The 18997-nt window shown below is 41.6% G+C and overlaps 1 protein-coding gene across 2 annotated transcripts; it reads left to right on the forward strand.

The window, feature by feature from the left end:
- The first annotated feature begins 481 nt into the window (after window positions 1–481).
- Window positions 482–18690, forward strand: LOC139544226 (urea transporter 2-like). 2 transcript variants are annotated; one of them, XM_071351118.1, is made up of 11 exons: window positions 482–639; window positions 1706–1758; window positions 2730–2882; window positions 3192–3381; window positions 3861–3989; window positions 14039–14168; window positions 15706–15771; window positions 16187–16334; window positions 16882–17016; window positions 17122–17171; window positions 17633–18690. In XM_071351118.1, exons 3-11 carry the CDS (start codon window positions 2756–2758, stop codon window positions 17879–17881), a joined length of 1224 nt encoding a protein of 407 aa, XP_071207219.1. In that variant the 5' UTR covers window positions 482–639; window positions 1706–1758; window positions 2730–2755; the 3' UTR covers window positions 17882–18690. The 2 variants fall into 2 exon arrangements, with proteins under 2 accessions (XP_071207219.1, XP_071207220.1); XM_071351119.1 differs by lacking the exon at window positions 1706–1758.
- The last annotated feature ends 307 nt before the right edge of the window (window positions 18691–18997 follow it).

Consider the following 18997-nt stretch of genomic DNA (forward strand, 5'->3'; position numbering starts at 1 on the left):
AATTTGTTTTGTTTAATAAGTCAATAATAAATTATAATCACTACCTGAAAAATTCAATTCACCGTTCTATTTATACCGGAGTCCAGAGATGTCCTTGGTCAGGTCACATGTACAGGAAAAAACCTGACCGGCCTTAACCAAAGATGGTGGTAAATACCTCATCTCTATATTGTAATTATGTTAAACTCTTTGGGATTCGGCTATTGAAAGTGTTAAGAAGGAAAGCCCACCACACTGGGGTAGTAATAAACCGGAGGTGATTTAGAACAATTCTGGATTCTGATCCCTGATTAGCTGCTTGGAAGGAAAGTCTCCCAAATGCAGGGTAAAGGTAAGGAGAGAAGGTGGTGAGAGACAGGGGAGAGAATGTAGAGAAACAAGGGACAGGGAGAGGGGAGAGGACAGTGAGAGGGGAGAGGGGAGAGGACAGCGAGTGGGGAGAGGGGAGAGGACAGCGAGAGGGGGAAAGAGAATGGCATGAGAGTGGAGAGAGAGGGAGAGCAGGGCATATAATTGAATAAGATTCCTAGAGGATCTGAACGGGAGAGTAGGCTACTAGTCCCTGATTTAAACAGGACACTCAGAAGAGTAGTGGGACGCTGAGTTAATGGATCTTTCTTGAGGCGTTGAATACTTACGGTAACTGGATTTATGTTCAAGTCTCTGAGTGGATTATGAGAATAATTAGATTACATGTTATTTTCCTATATGCAGGGTATCGCAAATAAAAACAAATCCAACCAAATTGCTGGATTTCTAGGTTTTCTGTTTTCACTGATGGATTGGCTTTAAATATGATCTTGACTCGTTTTTGTCAGATCCTTGACTAGGTGAGAATGCATGTTACTGTATGAACCGATAATATAATAATGATATCATAATTGGGCTGTTTTATGTGTTTTACCTCTAGATTATCATAGGTGTGAGTTGGGGAGAACTATTTCCATTTCCTATTGTTGTGTAATAAATGAATAACTTTGTTTAAACCATGTCTGTTTATGTGCTGAATAACCTTACTGTACCTTACATACTGTAACTGGAGGGGTTGGTTTCCTTGAGGAGGGGTTAACATAATGATTCGCTTAATTTGGGTTTGAGTTCAGTAATACTTGCTAAGTCATGCCCCCCTTTTAAAGTTTTGCCACACTAGGATATATGCCCCCCTTTTAAAGCTTTGCCACACTAGGATATATTGCTTGTGGAAAGTGTTTTTCACTGTACATATGTTTTTATGTGCAAAGCATTTGATAATGCAACTTATAGTAAATTGAGCAGTATTAGTTATGGGCATGACCTGCAATGGCACCAGACGGAGTGGGAACGGGGTCAAACCTCTGATATAACCTTTGACTGAGGACCTAAAAAAGAATTATGCTAATTTAAGATCCAGCAGGAATAAAACTGACCTCAACGTGGAATAACAGGACATAGCTGTGTGTGTGTGTGTGTGTGTGTGTGTGTGTGTGTGTGTGTGTGTGTGTGTGTGTGTGTGTGTGTGTGTGTGTGTGTGTGTGTGTGTGTGTGTGTGTGTGTGTGTGTGTGTGTGTGTGCGTGTGTGTGTGTGTGTGTGTGTGTGTGTGTGTGTGTGTGTGTGCGTGCGCGTGCGTGTGTTAGTGTGTTAGTGTTAGGTGGTGTGTTATTTTTAACACACCACCACGAGTTGTTGACACACGGCTGTCTCTAAAGTAAACTACGGGTATTACAGTGTCGCTGTTCATGGAGATCTGGACACTTCTATTCCTGGCTCATATATCACAGGTAACACTGATTTATCATTAAAAACAACATACCCATAACTATTATGTATGTCAGCGTTTTCCAAACTTAGTCCTGGGAACCCCAAAGGGAGCACATTTTAGTTTTTGCCCTAGCACTACACAGCTGATGCAAATGGTCAACTCATCATTAAGCTTTGATTATTTGAATCACCTGTGTAGTGCTAGGACAAAAACATTAGAGAGTTTGGGAAACGCTGCTGTATGTGTAGTTTTTTATGTGTTTACTATTTTCTGTCTAACTAGCTAATCTAGTTTATGGAGTTCATGGGACTTTTCAAAACGTCATTTGCTTTTACGTATATGGAATGCTGATTCTAATAATAGTCTTTTGACGGTAATAGAGGTGAGAGAGATATTTTGTGTAACTTGTGTAGTGATCAATGCATCTGGTAAATGCTATGTTAAAAGGTTAGCCCATCTATATCAAAGACTCCTCATCTTATGGAAACATAGAACACGGGTGGCCAACTCTTGACTAGATTGTACCATGATTAGCTGCTTATTTGACTTGGGTGTGTTAGTTCAGGGTTTCACATTCCTGACCCTGAATGTAGTTTATGGACCCAGAGAGCCAATGACCCAAACTGTGGATTTGCAGTATCTATTGAATAGCATTAGCTAGCATTGTTGAGGTCAAGCAGTGGGAGTGGTAGGTAGGACCCCTGTTAGCATGCTCCAGATATCCAGCCAAAACCAAATAATTTACTGCAAACCAGATGGTATATCTTAAAAACATTTCTGTCCAAAGGTATCACATTGCAATTGTTTGGAATTTATCTTTTATTGCTCCACTGTGGAGTTAGTAAATCAACAATATGGTCATGACAGCATATCCAGATAACTTGGAACATTGTTTTGGAACATTCTGAACCTCAGTCTGGGCCTAGGCCAGATACTGTAATTATATAATACATTTAATTATTGAATGTTATCTACTGTGTATTATTATAGCTGCCCTGCAGGAATTGAAGCCACTAATGACGACCCCAGCGATGGAGAAGGAGGCGAGGCCTGTGGAGAAAGGGGCTACTCTTACATCCCATCTCTCCAGAGCACTTAATCTGCTTACTGGGGACATGCGTGTGTATGGAGAATGGATAAAAAGTAAGACATGTTCAATATATGATAAAGGAAATATATAAAAATCCGCGCCTTAAAGTCCCCTGCACTGCTGGGTCATGTTAAGTAAGGCACACTGTAGCAAAAACTTTTGCAGAGGGAAATGTAAATCTGTGTTCTTATTAGACACGTTTAGGTAGTCCCTCCCTGTTTTACGCTGTTTCAAACATTTACTCCTCACTGAACGTGAGCCAGGTTTTCATCCTTACCCTCTAATCAGAGACTGATTCAGAGAGTGGATAAAATGGTCAATCAATGACTGCCTGTCTGTCTTTCTCTGTTGCTCTCCTGCAGGGCAGATTGTGGTGGTCCAGGTGGTGGACTGGGTCCTACGTGGGGTGGCCCAGGTCATGTTTGTCAACAACCCCCTCAGTGGGCTGCTCATCACATTTGGCCTGGTGCTGCAGAACCCCTGGTGGGGCCTGAACGGACTGCTAGGATCCCTCGCTTCCACACTGTCTGCACTCCTGATTAGACAAAACATGTAAGTCTATGGCGAGACCAGTAATCTACTTCCAATTAGGCCGACTATGAATATCCCTGGCAAAAGTCTCACACAGCCAGAGGGGTATGCTGCAAAGCAGGATCAATTAGTTAGTATTTTGCTTTTTTAGAAGGATAAGCTTGAAATGGGCATGGTCTAATTAACACAACAACCAAAAAATATCTAAGTGTAGATTTCTTAATGAACCAGATGTTTATCAAAGTTACCTGGCTAACTCATAGATCCTGGTTTGTAGTATACCCCTCGGGAGTTGTAATCTTGAATATGCTCTGCAAACTGAGGTTTACGTGGGGAAGTCTGCTTGTCTCAGTCTGAAACTCACACCAGATGTATCATTTCTCGCAATACCTTGCTTTCCCTCCCACTCACTTGGTCTTTTTTGGACCCAACATTTCTCAATATCATTGTATTTCTCTGTAGCTGTATCTTTTCTGATTTGTTTGTTTTCTGTGCTTCAGGGGGGCCATATCTGCTGGTTTATATGGCTACAATGGGACCCTGGTTGGAATGCTGATGTGTGTCTTCTCAGCCAAAGGGGACTGGTACTGGTGGCTTCTGCTCCCTAATATGTTCATGTCCATGTTATGGTATGTTACAGTAAGAATGTACTCAGTATTTTGATCAATGTAGGGGAGAGTGGGGCAAGTTGAGACATTTAATAAAATAAAAATATTCAGCATCACTCCATCAAGGGAAATATAGTATTCTAACAAAGATATCTACATATATTTCTGGATGTTGTTTATCCCTGGAAATAATCAGAATTAATGTAAACATTCCAGTTTTGAAAATGCAGCTTGTACCGGGAGCCCACTTTTTTTGGACAACTTACCCCGGGTATGGGACAGGGGATGGGACAAGTTAAGCCGCCTACACATATCTGTACTGAATTAAATAGTACCACTACTTTTTAAAAACCATTTCTATCTTTATTTACCAAACACAATTCAACGCTATATAGAGATATATAGATAGATAAAACATCACGAATCACCACCATAAATAAATCTTGAATCAATACTTTAAATTGCCTGAATGACACCAGAATATCAAGATGAAATGTATGTAGAGTTTTGTTCCAGCAATATGGTGCATTTTAAAACTAAATGCAGGGCCTCCCGAGTGGCGCAGTGGTCTAAGACACTGCATCACAGTGCTAGCTGTGCCACTAGAGATCCTGGTTCAAGTCCAGACTCTGTCACAGCCGGCCGTGACTGGGAGACCCATGGTGCAGGGCTCTATTGGCCCAGTGTCATCCAGATTAGGGGAGGGTTTGGCCCGGCCGGGATGTCCTTGTCCCATCGCGCTCTAGCGACTCCTGTGGCTGGCCGGGCACATGCATGCTGACACGGTTGCCAGGTGTACGGTGTTTCCTCCGACACATTGGTGCAGCTGGCTTCCGGGTTAAGTGGGCATTGTGTCAAGAAGCAGTACAGTTTCGCTGGGTTGTGTTTTGGAGAACGCACGGCTCCCGACCTTCACCTCTCCCGAGTCCGTATGGGAGTTGCAGCGATGGGACAAGACTAACTACCAATTGAGGAGAAAAAGGGGTAAAAACAAATAACAAAAAAACGAAATGCAGATTTACTTAGCTCGGTGGAGACCCTAGGAACCTCAAGAGTTAACCAATCCTGTGAACGGGTTAGGCAACTCGGGTGTCTACACTTCAACAGCAAAGTTAGATAAGACGGAAGTTAATGAAGTAGGGCCAACAAGGAAGTAATGTAGAGATCTACAGGTCTTTAGCGAAGTCCAGCCAACCTTTTGATACAGGATGCAGTGATTAGTATCAGAACTGTCACCTGTAACAAAACGAAGATATGGTAGATGGCATCCAAAGGTTTAAGAGTAGTATCATAAATAATATCAAAATAATCAAGAACAAAGGCTTAAGTGTAGTAGAATAAATAATATCAAAATAATCAAGAACAAAGGTTGACTGAATCATTTACTTCCTACTGCTTAAAAAAAAGGCACCATCTGATTCTGTTGGGGAAAAAACCAACTTTAATCTTAGCTTCGTAACCAGCTCATCTATATTTTTTAAAAGTCACATTTTTAACAGATTGACCAATGGTGTTTATATAAATAGTGAAGAGAACAGGTCGCTAAATTGATCCCTGTGGTACACCTTCATGTACTTCAAAAATTCAGACAACCCCATCAATCACCATGGCCTGAGTTCTGGCACTAATATAACCATGAACAGTCAGAGTTCAGGCCTTGCGTAGACAACTTATTCAATAAAAGAACATGAGCAACAGTATCAAACGCTTTAGACAGGTCCACAAACAAAGCTGCACATTTAATTTGAGTGTCTAAAGCATTGACAAGATCATTAACAACTAAAGTGGTTGCTGTAATAGCACTATGCCCAGGCCTAAACCCGGATTGGTTTACATTCTAAATATATTTCTCAGATAAATAAAGAGCAAAGTTATACATTTACCAAGGATTCAGGAATCTTAGCTAGAAAAGGAAGCCTTGAAATGGTGTGATAATGATTAAGATCATGTTTAATAAATGTGGGTTATTGAGCCAACAATGATGGGCGCTGCACAGTTAAGTAGGCAGGATCCAATTGGTCAGCCCCTGTTGATTTCTTGTCTATTGCTAGCAAAGCATCCATTACTTATTTTTCTGTAAATAGCCTAAAAGAAAAGCTTTGACTATCATTTCTCTGATCATTCAGCAAGTTTCCCCAATCAGCATCCAGACCAATATCATTGTGAATAGGCTTAGAAGTTATTTCAATAACTGAAATAAAATGGTGATTAAATGCATCAATGATGTAATTTTTCCTGTAATGAGGCCAGTGTCGGAAGTAATTTGTTGTGGCAGAGAGGAGGAAGTAGTGGCGCAGCGGTCTAAGACACTGCGTCAGTGCAAGACGCTGGTACAAGACACTGCATCAGTGCAAGATGCTGGTACAAGACACTGCATCAGTGCAAGACGCTGGTACAAGACACTGCATCAGTGCAAGACACGGGTACAAGACACTGCATCAGTGCAAGACGCTGGTACAAGACACTGCATCAGTGCAAGACGCTGGTACAAGACACTGCATCAGTGCAAGACGCTGGTACAAGACACTGCATCAGTGCAAGATGCTGGTACAAGACACTGCATCAGTGCAAGACGCTGGTACAAGAGACTGCATCAGTGCAAGACGCTGGTACAAGACACTGCATCAGTGCAAGACGCTGGTACAAGACACTGCATCAGTGCAAGACGCTGGTACAAGACACTGCATCAGTGCAAGACGCTGGTACAAGACACTGAAAGCCTGTGTTCCTGGCCTTGACCCAAGCATCACCTCTTTTATGAATGACTTCTGATCATTCCGGAGTGTACCAGGCATTCAATCTACCTTTAACCCTTCATGTTTTGAAGGGAGCATGATATTTGAAGACATCTGCTAAATGTCTCATAGCTAATTCAGGTTCAATGATAGCTGATTCAGCTGTTCACTGAAATTTTTCAAGTTCCTCTTTGTGATGAAATGAGGCTTAGATTTTTGTATTCTCACATCTTTAACACAAACAACTGGGCAATGGTCGCTAATGTCTTGGGCAAAGACACCCAGGATAATAACTTCTGATTTAATAAAATAAGACAAAAGATGGTAGACCCCTATAACAGTTACAGATACATTTTTCCCCACACAAAGCCTTAAAGATGGTAGCTAACATTTTTGGGCAAGGAAAATGGATTTCAGTTAGGAGACAGAGAAATAATTTTTAATAAGAATGGCCACTGACTCTACCCTGTCTGTCAGCTCTGAACATATTACAACTCTCAATATTAATATAGATCCAAGTTTCAGCCAATACCAGCATGTCTGGATTCGTCTGCATAGCCCAGATCATGATGTTGTCCAGTTTATGAAGTAAGCTGCTAATGTTCAAATGCGTCAACCCAAGTAATTTACGATTTTTAAAGTCGCATTGAGTCTCCAACTCAAAGAAGCTACGTTCAATAGGCGGTTGCAGGCCCTGTCTTATGGTTGATATTGATTATAATTGATACGACTATAAGATTGCATAGAACTCCATCATTTGGTCTATCCCTAGTAGTAATAGAGGAAGGAGTAGAAATTGTAATTACTTTTCTAAGGTTAGCACCATAGGGCCTAAGGCTGCATCCAATACCAGAGTAACCAATGATGGAATGTTATAAGCTGACTTTACATGGGATTTGGTTGCTATAGTGCAACAGCCCAAGCCCTCTGTGATTTGAAAACCTAGGGGGTATTCAAGTTTATGGAATTCATATTTGAACTAAAGGCACTGGGTGAGCAGACCAGTGGGCTTTCTCTTTTGAGCTAACAATAGCAGATCTAAGAGTGGAGTTCAAATGAATACACCCCTGGCAGTATAGACAAAAGTACGATGATAACACTTAGAAAGGATGGGAGGTATTACCTGAGTGGGGCTTGGTCTGTCCCTGAGTTAATATCTTAACGCAGCCTTCAAATGTGAAGAGAGAGTCCGGGCTCTTAGATGGTTTGGATGGAGTCCATCATCTCTCGGTAGAGAATTTTTTAGGTTTCCAAAAAGTGTCGAAATTGTCAATAAAATGTATGCAAACAGTGGCAGTTTTTAAGCCAGATATGAAGTGCTAAGAGCCTGCTGAACCAGCGATGGCACGGGACCACAGATAATCGGCTGCTTTCAGAGCCTTTCAGGGTGCTGATTAGCTCAATAAAATCCTGTTTCATTAGCTCTCATTTACCCTTTTTTATATAATTTGAACACAAAATTGTATATTTACTAGTCTAGTAGGGGTCTCTGCAGTGCCGTGTCTTTGGCTATGCCGGATTAAGAATGACATGCTATTCTATTAAATAATTTCTCTGTAATTAATATTACCTGATTAAACTAATCAGGTAAATGTAATTAACTAGAAAGTCGGGGAACCACAAAATAATGTTTATAGAGCTGTTATCTTCCAAATAAACTCTTAAAGACCTGGTAATCTTTTACATCAGTAGCGGTTAATATTTAATCGTCACTTTATTCAGTCTCATCTGAAAGTTGTAAATTCTTGGTTATCTTCACGAACCCTGGCTAACAAGATGAATCAGCAATACAAAATTTGGTTTAATTATTTATTTACTAAATACCTAAATAATCACACAGAATTACATCTACACAGAATGGATCATACATTGATTACAAATTATGTCATAAAGGAAAACGTCCCTAGCGGACGGAACAGATATGACGGCTGGTTACACAAAGAAAGGGGGTTGGGTTTTGAATGAAAGAGCGGGAAGACTAAGGAACAAAAATATTTTCTCTCTATCGGGCCGTAGGCAGCTATGCTATCGTAAATACAGTATCTTATGCATTCTAAATAACCGCCCATTTGAAAAAGGAAAATGCAATAAATATTTACTCTGAGTTGCGCTTTGGTAGATTGGTCGTAGGTAGAAGGCCGGGTTGTCCAGCATGGATCTCTTGTCCTCTGAAGAATGTCTAGTGGTGAACTGGAGCGTGGTAGAATGGATACTCTGTCTGTCCTCTCCTAGCCCACGTTTACACCTGCGGTTGCTTACGCAACGGCTAGCAGGTATCACTTCTTTAGTGAATAAGAGTTCAAAGTTCATACCAAGTTGCCATACTTTAAGCTCATGCTATATTCTGGCTGGTATAGTCGAAATTCATCCTTTCGACGTGTTGATCATCATCTTCACGTTGAAATTTGATGCTAATTTTGTTAGGTTCTTGTCGTTCAACCAGAGCTCACGCTGAGGTTGGCTTAGTTCTGTTGGTGATCTTGTCCTTTTAACGCAGGGACCGCAAGTCCTCACATCCTTCGAACAGAAAGTTACATTTTCGTAAAGGGGCTTATATAGGGTTGGAAGAGAGGGCCGTGTTTCATAGTTTACAACCAATGTCTGTTCACACGGGCGGGGCCACTAAGTTGAGCATAGTTCACTCATGAAAACCAATTCTCTCATTTAGAAGCTAAAATTACATTTCATCTTTTCATAAATAGTTTCATATTTAAACATATAAATTGCGCAACAATTCCATGTGAATAGGATGATATCTAGAATGTGTAGACTTTCCAAGATACAGTTTGTCGTCCTATCATCAGTAATAATGTCTCAGACGCCAACTGATCTGACATCATATTCATTAAGTACCAACACATATTTTCAACTGGTTGGATTACCGAAATAGGGTTCCGTTTCCCACCTTTTGATGTTCCCAGACTCTCTATTTTAACAAAGGGATTTTCAATAGTCACATCGGTAGAGTAGAGAGAGGAAAAAGGGGAAAGGTATTTATGGGGGTCATAAACCTCCCCCAACAGGCCAATGTCATGACAGCAGGGCAGTCCTGGCCAGTCAATCGGAGAGTGGCGACACATTGGCGAGGCAGTGGCACAACGACTAGGCTGAGGAGTAGAAAAGGTCTTAGTGGAACCTATCCAGGATATACTGCAATGACTCAATTTGCTTACTCTGGATGCCCAGCTCATACATATTCCTCAATAAGCTGACAGTTATCACATTGGGAATTTGTCCGGTCAATATTTTCCCAGAACAGTGTAAAATAGGTGCAGCTCCTACATGAGATGAAACGATCAATGTAGTCTCTGAAGGTGGTAACCGCCAATCTGGGAAAAGTCAGTTTCCCCAAATGGCGGAAAGTGGTAGATGCCATTTTGAAAAAGTCAGTTAAAATCCACACAAATAAAATAGGTTGGCGAAGAATCAGCTAAAAGTCAATCCACACAGTGTAATAGTTAGATTGAATCACACAGTGTGTAGGATCACCACAGTTATAGGCAGCAAGCCAGAACCCAACCACAGACTAGAAACCATCCAGCACTAGCACCCACAATAAATACAACCAAGGCACAAAACTGGCCAGCATTACAACAGCAAGGAGAGAGCGGTAACTTAGTGCCTTGCAAAAGTATTCATCCCCCTTGGCGTTTTTCCTATTTTGTTGCATTACAACCTGTAATTTAAATTGATTTTTATTTGGATTTCATGTAATTGACATACACAAAATAGTCCCAATTGGTGAAGTGAAATGAAAAAAATTACTTGTTTAAAAAAATGGAAAAGTGGTGCGTGCATATGTATTCACCCCCTTTGCTATGAAGCCCCTAAATAAGATCTGGTGCAACCAATTACCTTCAGAAGTCACATAATTAGTTAAATAAAGTCCACCTGTGTGCAATCTAAATGCCACATGATCTGTCACATGATCTCAGTATATATACACACCTATTCTGAAAGGCCCCATAGTCTGCAACACCACTAGGCAAGGGGCCCCACCAAGACCAAGGAACTCTCCAAACAGGTCAGGGACAAAGTTGTGGAGAAGAACAGATCAAGGTTGGGTTATAAAAAAACATATCTGAAACTTTGAACATCGCACGGAGCACCATTAAATACATCAATAAAAAATGGAAAGAATATGGCACCACAACAAACCTGCCAAGAGAGGGCCGTCCACAAACTCATAGACCAGGCAAGGAGGGCGTTAATCAGAGAGGCAACAAAGAGACCAAAGATAACCCTGAAGGAGCTGCAAAGCTCCACAGTGGAGATTGGAGTATCTGTCCACAGGACCACTTTAAGCTGTACACTCCACAGAGCTGGGCTTTACGAAAGAGTGGCCAGAAAAAAGCCATTGCTTAAAGAAAAAAATAAGCAAACACGTTTGGTGTCTGCCAAAAGGCATGTGGGAAACTCCCCAAACATATGGAAGAATGTACTCTGGTCAGACAAAAAAAAATGTTGCTTTTTGGCCATCAAGTAAAATGCTATGTCTGGCGCAAACCCAACACCTCTCATCACCCCGGGAACACCATATCCACAGTGAAGCATGGTGGTGGCAGCATCATGCTGTGGGGATGTTTTTCATCGGCAGGGACTGGGAAACTGTTCAGAATTGAAGGAATGATGGATGGCGCTGAATACAGGGAAATTCCTGAGGGAAACCTGTTTCAGTCTTCCAGAGGTTTTAGACTGGGACGGAGGTTCACCTTCCAGCAGGACAATGACCCTAAGAATACTGCTAAAGCAACACTCGAGTGGTTTAAAAAGAAACATATTTTTAAATGTCTTGGAATGGCCTAGTCAAAGCCCAGACCTCAATCCATTTAAGAATCTGGGGTATGACTTAAAGATCGCTCTACACCAGCGGAACCCATCCAACTTGAACGAGCTGGAGCAGTTTTGCCTTGAAGAATGGGCAAAAATCCCAGTGGCTAGATGCACCAAGCTTATAGAGACCTACCTCAAGAGACTTGCAGCTGTAATTTCTGCAAAGGTGGCTCTACAAAGTATTGACTTTGGGGGGTGAATAGTTATGCAAGCTCAAATTTTCAGTTTTTTTGTCTTATTTCTTGTTTGTTCACAATGAAAAATACTTTGCATCTTCAAAGTGGTAGTCATGTTGTGTAAATCAAATGATACACACCCCAAAAAAAATCCATTTTAATTCCAGGTTGTAAGGCAACAAAATAGGAAAAATGCCAAGGGGGTGAAAACTTTTGCAAGCCCCTGTACTCAATGCAATTAAATGCTGGGGCCCATCAAAACAGTAACGCAACGGAGGACATGTTACCAGTATGATAGCCAGGAGAGAAGCACATTGGAGGGGGTATACAGTCATGGCCAAAAGTTTTGAGAATGACACAAATATTAATTTCCACAAAGTTTGCTGTCTCAGTGTCTTTAGATGTTTTTGTCAGATGTTACTATGGAATACTGAAGTATAATTACAAGCATTTCATAAGTGTCAAAGGCTTTTATTGACATTTACATGAAGTTGATGCAAAGAGTCAATATTTGCAGTGTTGACCCTTCTTTTTCAAGACCTCTGCAATCTGCCCTGGCATGCTGTCAATTAACTTCTGGGCCACATCCTGACTGATGGCAGCCCATTCTTGCATAATCAATGCTTGGAGTTTGTCAGAATTTGTGGGTTTTTGTTTGTCCACCCGCCTCTTGAGGATTGACCACAAGTTCTCAATGAGATTAAGGTCTGGGGAGTTTCCTGACCATAGACCCAAAATATCAATGTTATGTTCCCCGAGCCACTTAGTTATCACTTTTACCTTATGGCAAGGTGCTCCATCATGCTGGAAAAGGCATTGTTCGTCAGCAAACTGTTTCTGGATGTTTGGGAGAAGTTGCTCTCGGAGGATGTGTTGGTACCATTCTTTATTCATGGCTGTGTTCTTAGGCAAATTGTGAGTGAGCCCACTCCCTTGGCTGAGAAGCAACCCCACACATGAATGGTCTCAGGATGCTTTACTGTTGGCATGACACAGGACTGATGGTAGTGCTCACCTTGTCTTCTCTGGACAAGCTTTTTTCCAGATGCCCCAAACAATCGGAAAGGGGATTCATCAGGGGAAATGACTTTACCCCAGTCCTCAGCAGTCTGATCCCTGTACCTTTTGCAGAATATCAGTCTGTCCCTGATGTTTTTCCTGGAGAGAAGTGGCTTCTTTGCTGCCCTTCTTGACACCAGGCCATCCTCCAAAAGTCTTCGCCTCACTGTGCGTGCAGATGCACTCACACCTGCCTGCTGCCATTCCTGAGCAAGCTCTGTACTGGTGGTGTCCCGATCCCGCAGCTGAATCAACTTTAGGAGACGGTCCTGGCGCTTGCTGGACTTTCTTGGGCGGCCTGAAGCCTTCTTCACAACAATTGAACTGCTCTCCTTGAAGTTCTTGATGATTCGATAAATGGTTGATTTAGGTGCAATCTTACTGGCAGCAATATCCATGCCTGTGAAGCCCTTTTTGTACAAAGCAATGATGACGGCACGAAGAACAATGATTCCAAGCCCCACCCTCCTTTTGAAGCTTCCAGTCTGTTAATCGAACTCACTCTGTCAGCATGACAGCCTTGTCCTCGTCAACACTCACACCTGTGTTAACGAGAGAATCACTGACATGATGTCAGCTGGTCCTTTTGTGGCAGGGCTGAAATGCAGTGGAAATGTTTTTGGGGGGATTCAGTTCATTTGCATGGCAAAGAGGAACTTTGCAATTAATTGCAATTCATCTGATCACTCTTCATAACATTCTGGGATATATGCAAATTGCCATCATACAAACTGAGGCAGCAGACTTTGTGAAAATTAATATTTGTGTCATTCTCAACTTTTGGCCACCACTGTAGTTTCCAGTACAGGCCGGTGGAAGATGGGAGGGAGGCAAGCGCTACACCGGGCCACGGGAGAGTCAAAGAGAGTAAATCCAAGTAGAGTTCGAGTTTGGCAGTAGTCTAAAAACATCCAAGACACAATGTCAAGTGGAAGTATGAAAGCAGCAGTAGGCAGGTGTCTGCTCAGATAATGCCCCAGTGCAGGCTCCAGTGCAGAGTATGGTAGCCAGGTATATCCATGTAGGCCTCAAAAGTTTCAGCAGACCTATTTTGTATATCTCCTTAAAAACACTGTATGCAATATTGCACTATTGTCCAATGTGTTCACAGCCAACTGAAACAAAGCTAAAATTGAATTCAACTGAAACACCCTAACTTCTAAATAATGATCCAACCCTCCATTTCCTTTTTTCCTCTACCTGATTATGATCATATTTCAAGCTTCTTGTTGTGTGTTCTTCACTTCCTGTTCCTGTTCCTGTGCAGTCCCATAGTCTCCAGTGCCCTGGGCTCAGTGTTCAGCAAATGGGACCTCCCTGTGTTCACTCTACCATTCAACATCCTTGTGTGTTTGCACATGGCTGCCATGGGGTCTAACCACCCCTACTTTCCAGAGGTAGGCCCAAAATATACTCACGTACACACAGAGGTACAGTACCGTTCAAAAGTTTGCGGTCACTTACAAATGTCCTTGTTTTTGAAAGAAAATCAAAAAAGAATTGTCTATTACAATAACATAAAATTGATCAGAAATACAGTGTAGACATTGTTAATGTTGTAAATGACTATTGTAGCTGGAAACGGCAGATACATATTTTTTTAATATCTACATAGGCGTACAGAGGCCCATTATCAGCAACCATCACTCCTGTGTTCCAATGGCACGTTGTGTTAGCTAATCCAAGTTTATCATTTTAAAAGGCTAATTGATCATTAGAAAACCCTTTTGCAATTATGTTAGCACAGCTGAAAACTGTTGTCCTGATTAAAGAAGCAATAAAACTGGCCTTCTTTAGACTAGTTGAGTATCTGGAGCATCAGCATTTGTGGGTTCGATTACAGACTCAAAATGGCTAGAAACAAAGATCTTTCTTCTGAAACTCGTCAGTCTATTCTTGTTCTGAGAAATGAAGGCTATTCCATGCAAGAAATTGCCAAGAAACTGAAGATCTCGTACAACGCTGTGTACGACTCCCTTCACAAAACAGCGCAAACTGTCTCTAACCAGAATAGAGAGAGTGGGAGGCCCCGGTGCACGACTGAGCAAGAGGACAAGCACATTAGAGTGTCTAGTTTGAGAAACAGATGCCTCACAAGTCCTCAACTGGCACCTTTATTAAATAGTACCTGAAAAAAACACCAGTCTCAACGCCAACAGTGAAGAGGCGACTCCAGGATGCTGGCATCTGTTTCTCAAACTAGACACTCTAATGTACTTGTCCTCCTGCTCAGTTGTGCACCGGGGCCTCCCACTCTCTCTATTCTGGTTAGAGACAGTTTGCGCTGTTCTGTGAAGGGAGTAATACACAGGGTTGTACAAGATCTTCAGTTTCTTGACAATTTCTCGCGTGGAATAGCCTTCATTTCTCAGAACAAGAATAGACTGACGAGTTTCAGAAGAAAGGTCTTTGTTTCTAGCCATTTTGAGTCTGTAATCGAACGCACAAATGCTGATGCTCCAGATACTCAACTAGTCTAAAGAAGGCCAGTTTTATTGTTTCTTTAATCAGGACAACAGTTTTCAGCTGTGCTAACATAATTGCAAAAGGGTTTTCTAATGATCAATTAGCCTTTTAAAATTATAAACTTGGATTAGCTAACACAACGTGCCATTGGAACACAGGAGTGATGGTTGCTGATAATGGGCCTCTGTACGCCTACGTACATATTCCATTCTTTTTTTTTTATCTGCCGTTTCCAGCTACAATAGTCATTTACAACATTAACAATGTCTACACTGTATTTCTGATCAATTTTATGTTATTTTAATGGACAACATTTTTTTGATTTTCTTTCAAAAACAAGGACATTTGTAAGTGACCCCTAACTTTTGAACGGTAGTGTACATATGCACTCACACACACTTACATAGCACACACACACACACACACACCTCCCAATATCCTAATACCCCCAGTTTCTGCTTTCCCCAGGTGCTAATGCAGCCAAAGTCCTCCCTCCATCTGAACACCACCTTGGCAGAACGAAGCATACCTCAGGTAGGACAGTACCCTGTACGGTGTCCATATCAGGACAGCCTCCGACTCACAACACTGTAACCTTGTGTGTTTCTAAACGAATTCTCCAACATATTCTAGATGATTCTGTCACTTCAACAATTAAGAAACAAAAATAGGTCAAACACATAATCCTCACAGATATAGTCCAAAGAAACAATTTCACTGAACTTTCCAAGAGCAGGAAATGTAGATTTCTAACAAAAGTGTATTGAGTGGATGTAGGATTATGGTAGCTTGTGGTGTTATCTACCGTGAGGTAGAAGTGACTAGTAACCACAGATCTAGGATCAGATTACCTTACTCCCAATCCTAACCCAAAGTGAGGAAGGGAAATAGATCTTACCCAGGATCAGTGGTTGGTGATAGCCTGCTTGTTGGTTACTTCCTGGTGCAGCTCTTGATGGCGGTGCCAGTTGGCGTGGGTCAGGTGTACGGCTGTGACTGCCCCTGGACTGGAGGAATCTTCATCATAGCACTGCTGCTTTCCTCCCCAACCATCTGCATGCACGCTGTACTGGGCTCTATTGTTGGTGTAGTGTCCGGTAAGAGACTTGCTCTCAAATAATTGTGTACACCTGACCTCTAATCCCAGCACATACTGTGGAAATACTGATTGGGATACAAAACACGTTTGGTTTTAATGGCTATACTCATTAACAATACCAATGGACATGCTCTTTAGAGATATAACTGAGAGTGGTATAAGTTGCATCACAGAACACAATAGGAGCTGTACTTCTTTAAAAAACTGTCTTATGTTAGCGTCTCAATAAATAACTGGGGAGCATAACAGTTGTGAACATGACTTTTTTTATGTACACCGAATTAGAAACATCGGAAGTATGCTATTGTTTTCGTGTTCATTAGTCAATTTTGAAGTTAAATTCAACATATCCCAAGCTGATTTGTTGTGCATCATCGTGAAGCAAAATAATGCAGATGTAAGCCATATATTGGCAATTCTTTAATCACAGGCTATAATTGGGGCCAGGAGTTTAACTAGGTACTAGGGCCCAGAGCTTTTCATGGTCAAATCACATGGGCAGGGAAATCTGGACCTAGCTGTATTGTATGTCCTGTTCGATGTAGGTCTTGTTCTGGCTGCTCCTCGTGAGGACATCTACTCAGGACTGTGGGGCTACAACAGTTGTCTGTCCTGCATCGCTATTGGAGGGGTGTTCTATGCATTGACATGGCAGAGTCATCTACTGGCTATTACCTGTGGTAGGTTCAGAAACAACACCTTCACCTTACTCAATGCTGTCAGACAAGCAGTCTACTTCATGACCACCCATTCAATGAAGCCAGTTGTTCTTTTTCTACTTTCAGCCTTTTTCTGTGCGTACATGAGTTTGGCCATTTCAAATCTGATGTCCATAGTAAGTTCTTACATTTTTATTTCATTCTTGGTCAACATCTAATGTACTGCTGCCACTAATTTGAATGCTCTGTACTTGTCTAATAAGTCAAACAAAAATTAATTTCAGCCTATAAAGAGTGCATATTTTTGATTGGTTAGTATTCCAGTTCCTTTTATGTTGAGAGCTTTTGGTTACATAATGCAGTACAAGCAGCCGACCCTATACCATAATTAGCTGCAGTACTTCTGAATTAATGTATGAAACATTCTTACCTAACCAGGGCAATTATCTGAAGTGTCAGTGAGTCTGTTACATCACCCAGTAGACAATCAACAATACCTAGGGTTGTACATATCAAGCATCTCAGAGTAGGAGTGCCAGGTAAAAGTCAGAAATTATAGGTAAATAAGAATTATTATTCTGAGATGCTTGATACAATCTCCTAACTCCACTTCTACCATATCACCTGTTGTTTTCAGTTTGGGCTACCAGCATGCACCTGGCCTTTCTGCCTGTCCGCCCTCACCTTCCTCCTCATCACCACTGAATCCAGAGCCATACACAGACTGCCTCTGTCGGCCGTGACGTACCCTGAGGAAAACAGGCGCTACAACAAAGAGAGGTCACCAGAAAATCACCAGGAGGATCAGCAGAACATCAGTAAAGAGGAGAAACTGCTGGAGAGAAGAGAAGAGATAAAGCCTCATATCAGCCTGTCAGTAGAGTAGTGTGTATTCTGAGGACACGAAGTGAATAGCCTATCTCTCCGTGAATGCTAGTAGCCCATGGAAGAATTCTAGGAAAATGTTAGCAAATTATAGTAAAGTCAACGCTGGAGTTAGAGACATTGAAAACATATTGGCTAGGATATCAATAGCTATTGTCTTACAGTCAAAGAAACCTCTGACTTAATTTCATCTTCCTCTACTGTTTTGAAAAGCACAGTTGTTCTATCCTGGAATCCACACTGAATATGATTCCGGGCTGGAGTTTCACTATATTCTACAAATACTTTTGCAATGAGCCTAATAGTCTCTGGACTACAACAACTTTAGCATCCTTACATTGGACTCAATATTTTATTGTAGAATTTATAGTTGTGTTTTGCTAGTACACCTTTTTACGTATGGGCTTTGATTCAGGCTGTACCACTAATTTGTCATAACTTTATTGCTCAGTAGAGGGCAGCACTCACCAAAGCAAGCCGATGCTTACTGCTGTGTCTGAAGGAGTAATTTTTGGAATCTCAAAATAAGCGCTGTTTATATGAAACAATTTTTGTTACAAGTTTTCTTATTCTATTTATTAGATTAGTAGAGAGGTGAGGGGGGGATACACCCGAACAGAAATACATTTCTTCTCTTTGGATGTAGAGAGGAATTTACAGTGCAGTAGATCATAACAGCAGTTCAGCCACTGAGTTGTTATAGGGCGCTCTCATTAAGTTCTCTTCCAGAAAAACCAGGCTATTTTCAGACAGGTACTGTACATCACGACCTCGCCTCGTCTGCACTCGGAGGTAGAGTCATATTATTGGAGAGCACAGTGATGGATGTAAAGAAGACACATTTGTGAGAGATATTCTCTGAAACGTGTCCACGATCCTCTCTTTGTTTCACCAGTCCCCTCCCAATATCAGGTGGGAAGTGACTGCATAAACTATACTGTGTGTGTGTGTGTGTTTGCATGGGTACGTATGTATATCTGTATATATTTTCTCGTGTGTCTGTGTTAAACCGTGACACACGTTCACACGGTCCAGCTGCAGTGACAGTCACACTCCCAGACATGTGAGAGTAAAAGCAGACAGGAGAGAGGGAGGGGAATAGAGCAGAAAAAAGAAG

This window comes from Salvelinus alpinus, chromosome 18 (genome assembly GCF_045679555.1).
Source record: "Salvelinus alpinus chromosome 18, SLU_Salpinus.1, whole genome shotgun sequence".
NCBI lineage: Eukaryota > Metazoa > Chordata > Actinopteri > Salmoniformes > Salmonidae > Salvelinus > Salvelinus alpinus.

Excerpts from the sequence above, each read along its gene's own strand:
- LOC139544226 (XM_071351118.1), top strand. The coding sequence starts at position 2,756 with ATGACGACCCCAGCGATGGAGAAGGAGGCGAGGCCTGTGGAGAAAGGG. Across the intron at positions 3,382-3,860 it reads CTCCTGATTAGACAAAACAT|GGGGGCCATATCTGCTGGTT; the intron begins GTAAGTCTATGG and ends TCTGTGCTTCAG. Across the intron at positions 3,990-14,038 it reads ATGTTCATGTCCATGTTATG|TCCCATAGTCTCCAGTGCCC; the intron begins GTATGTTACAGT and ends GTTCCTGTGCAG.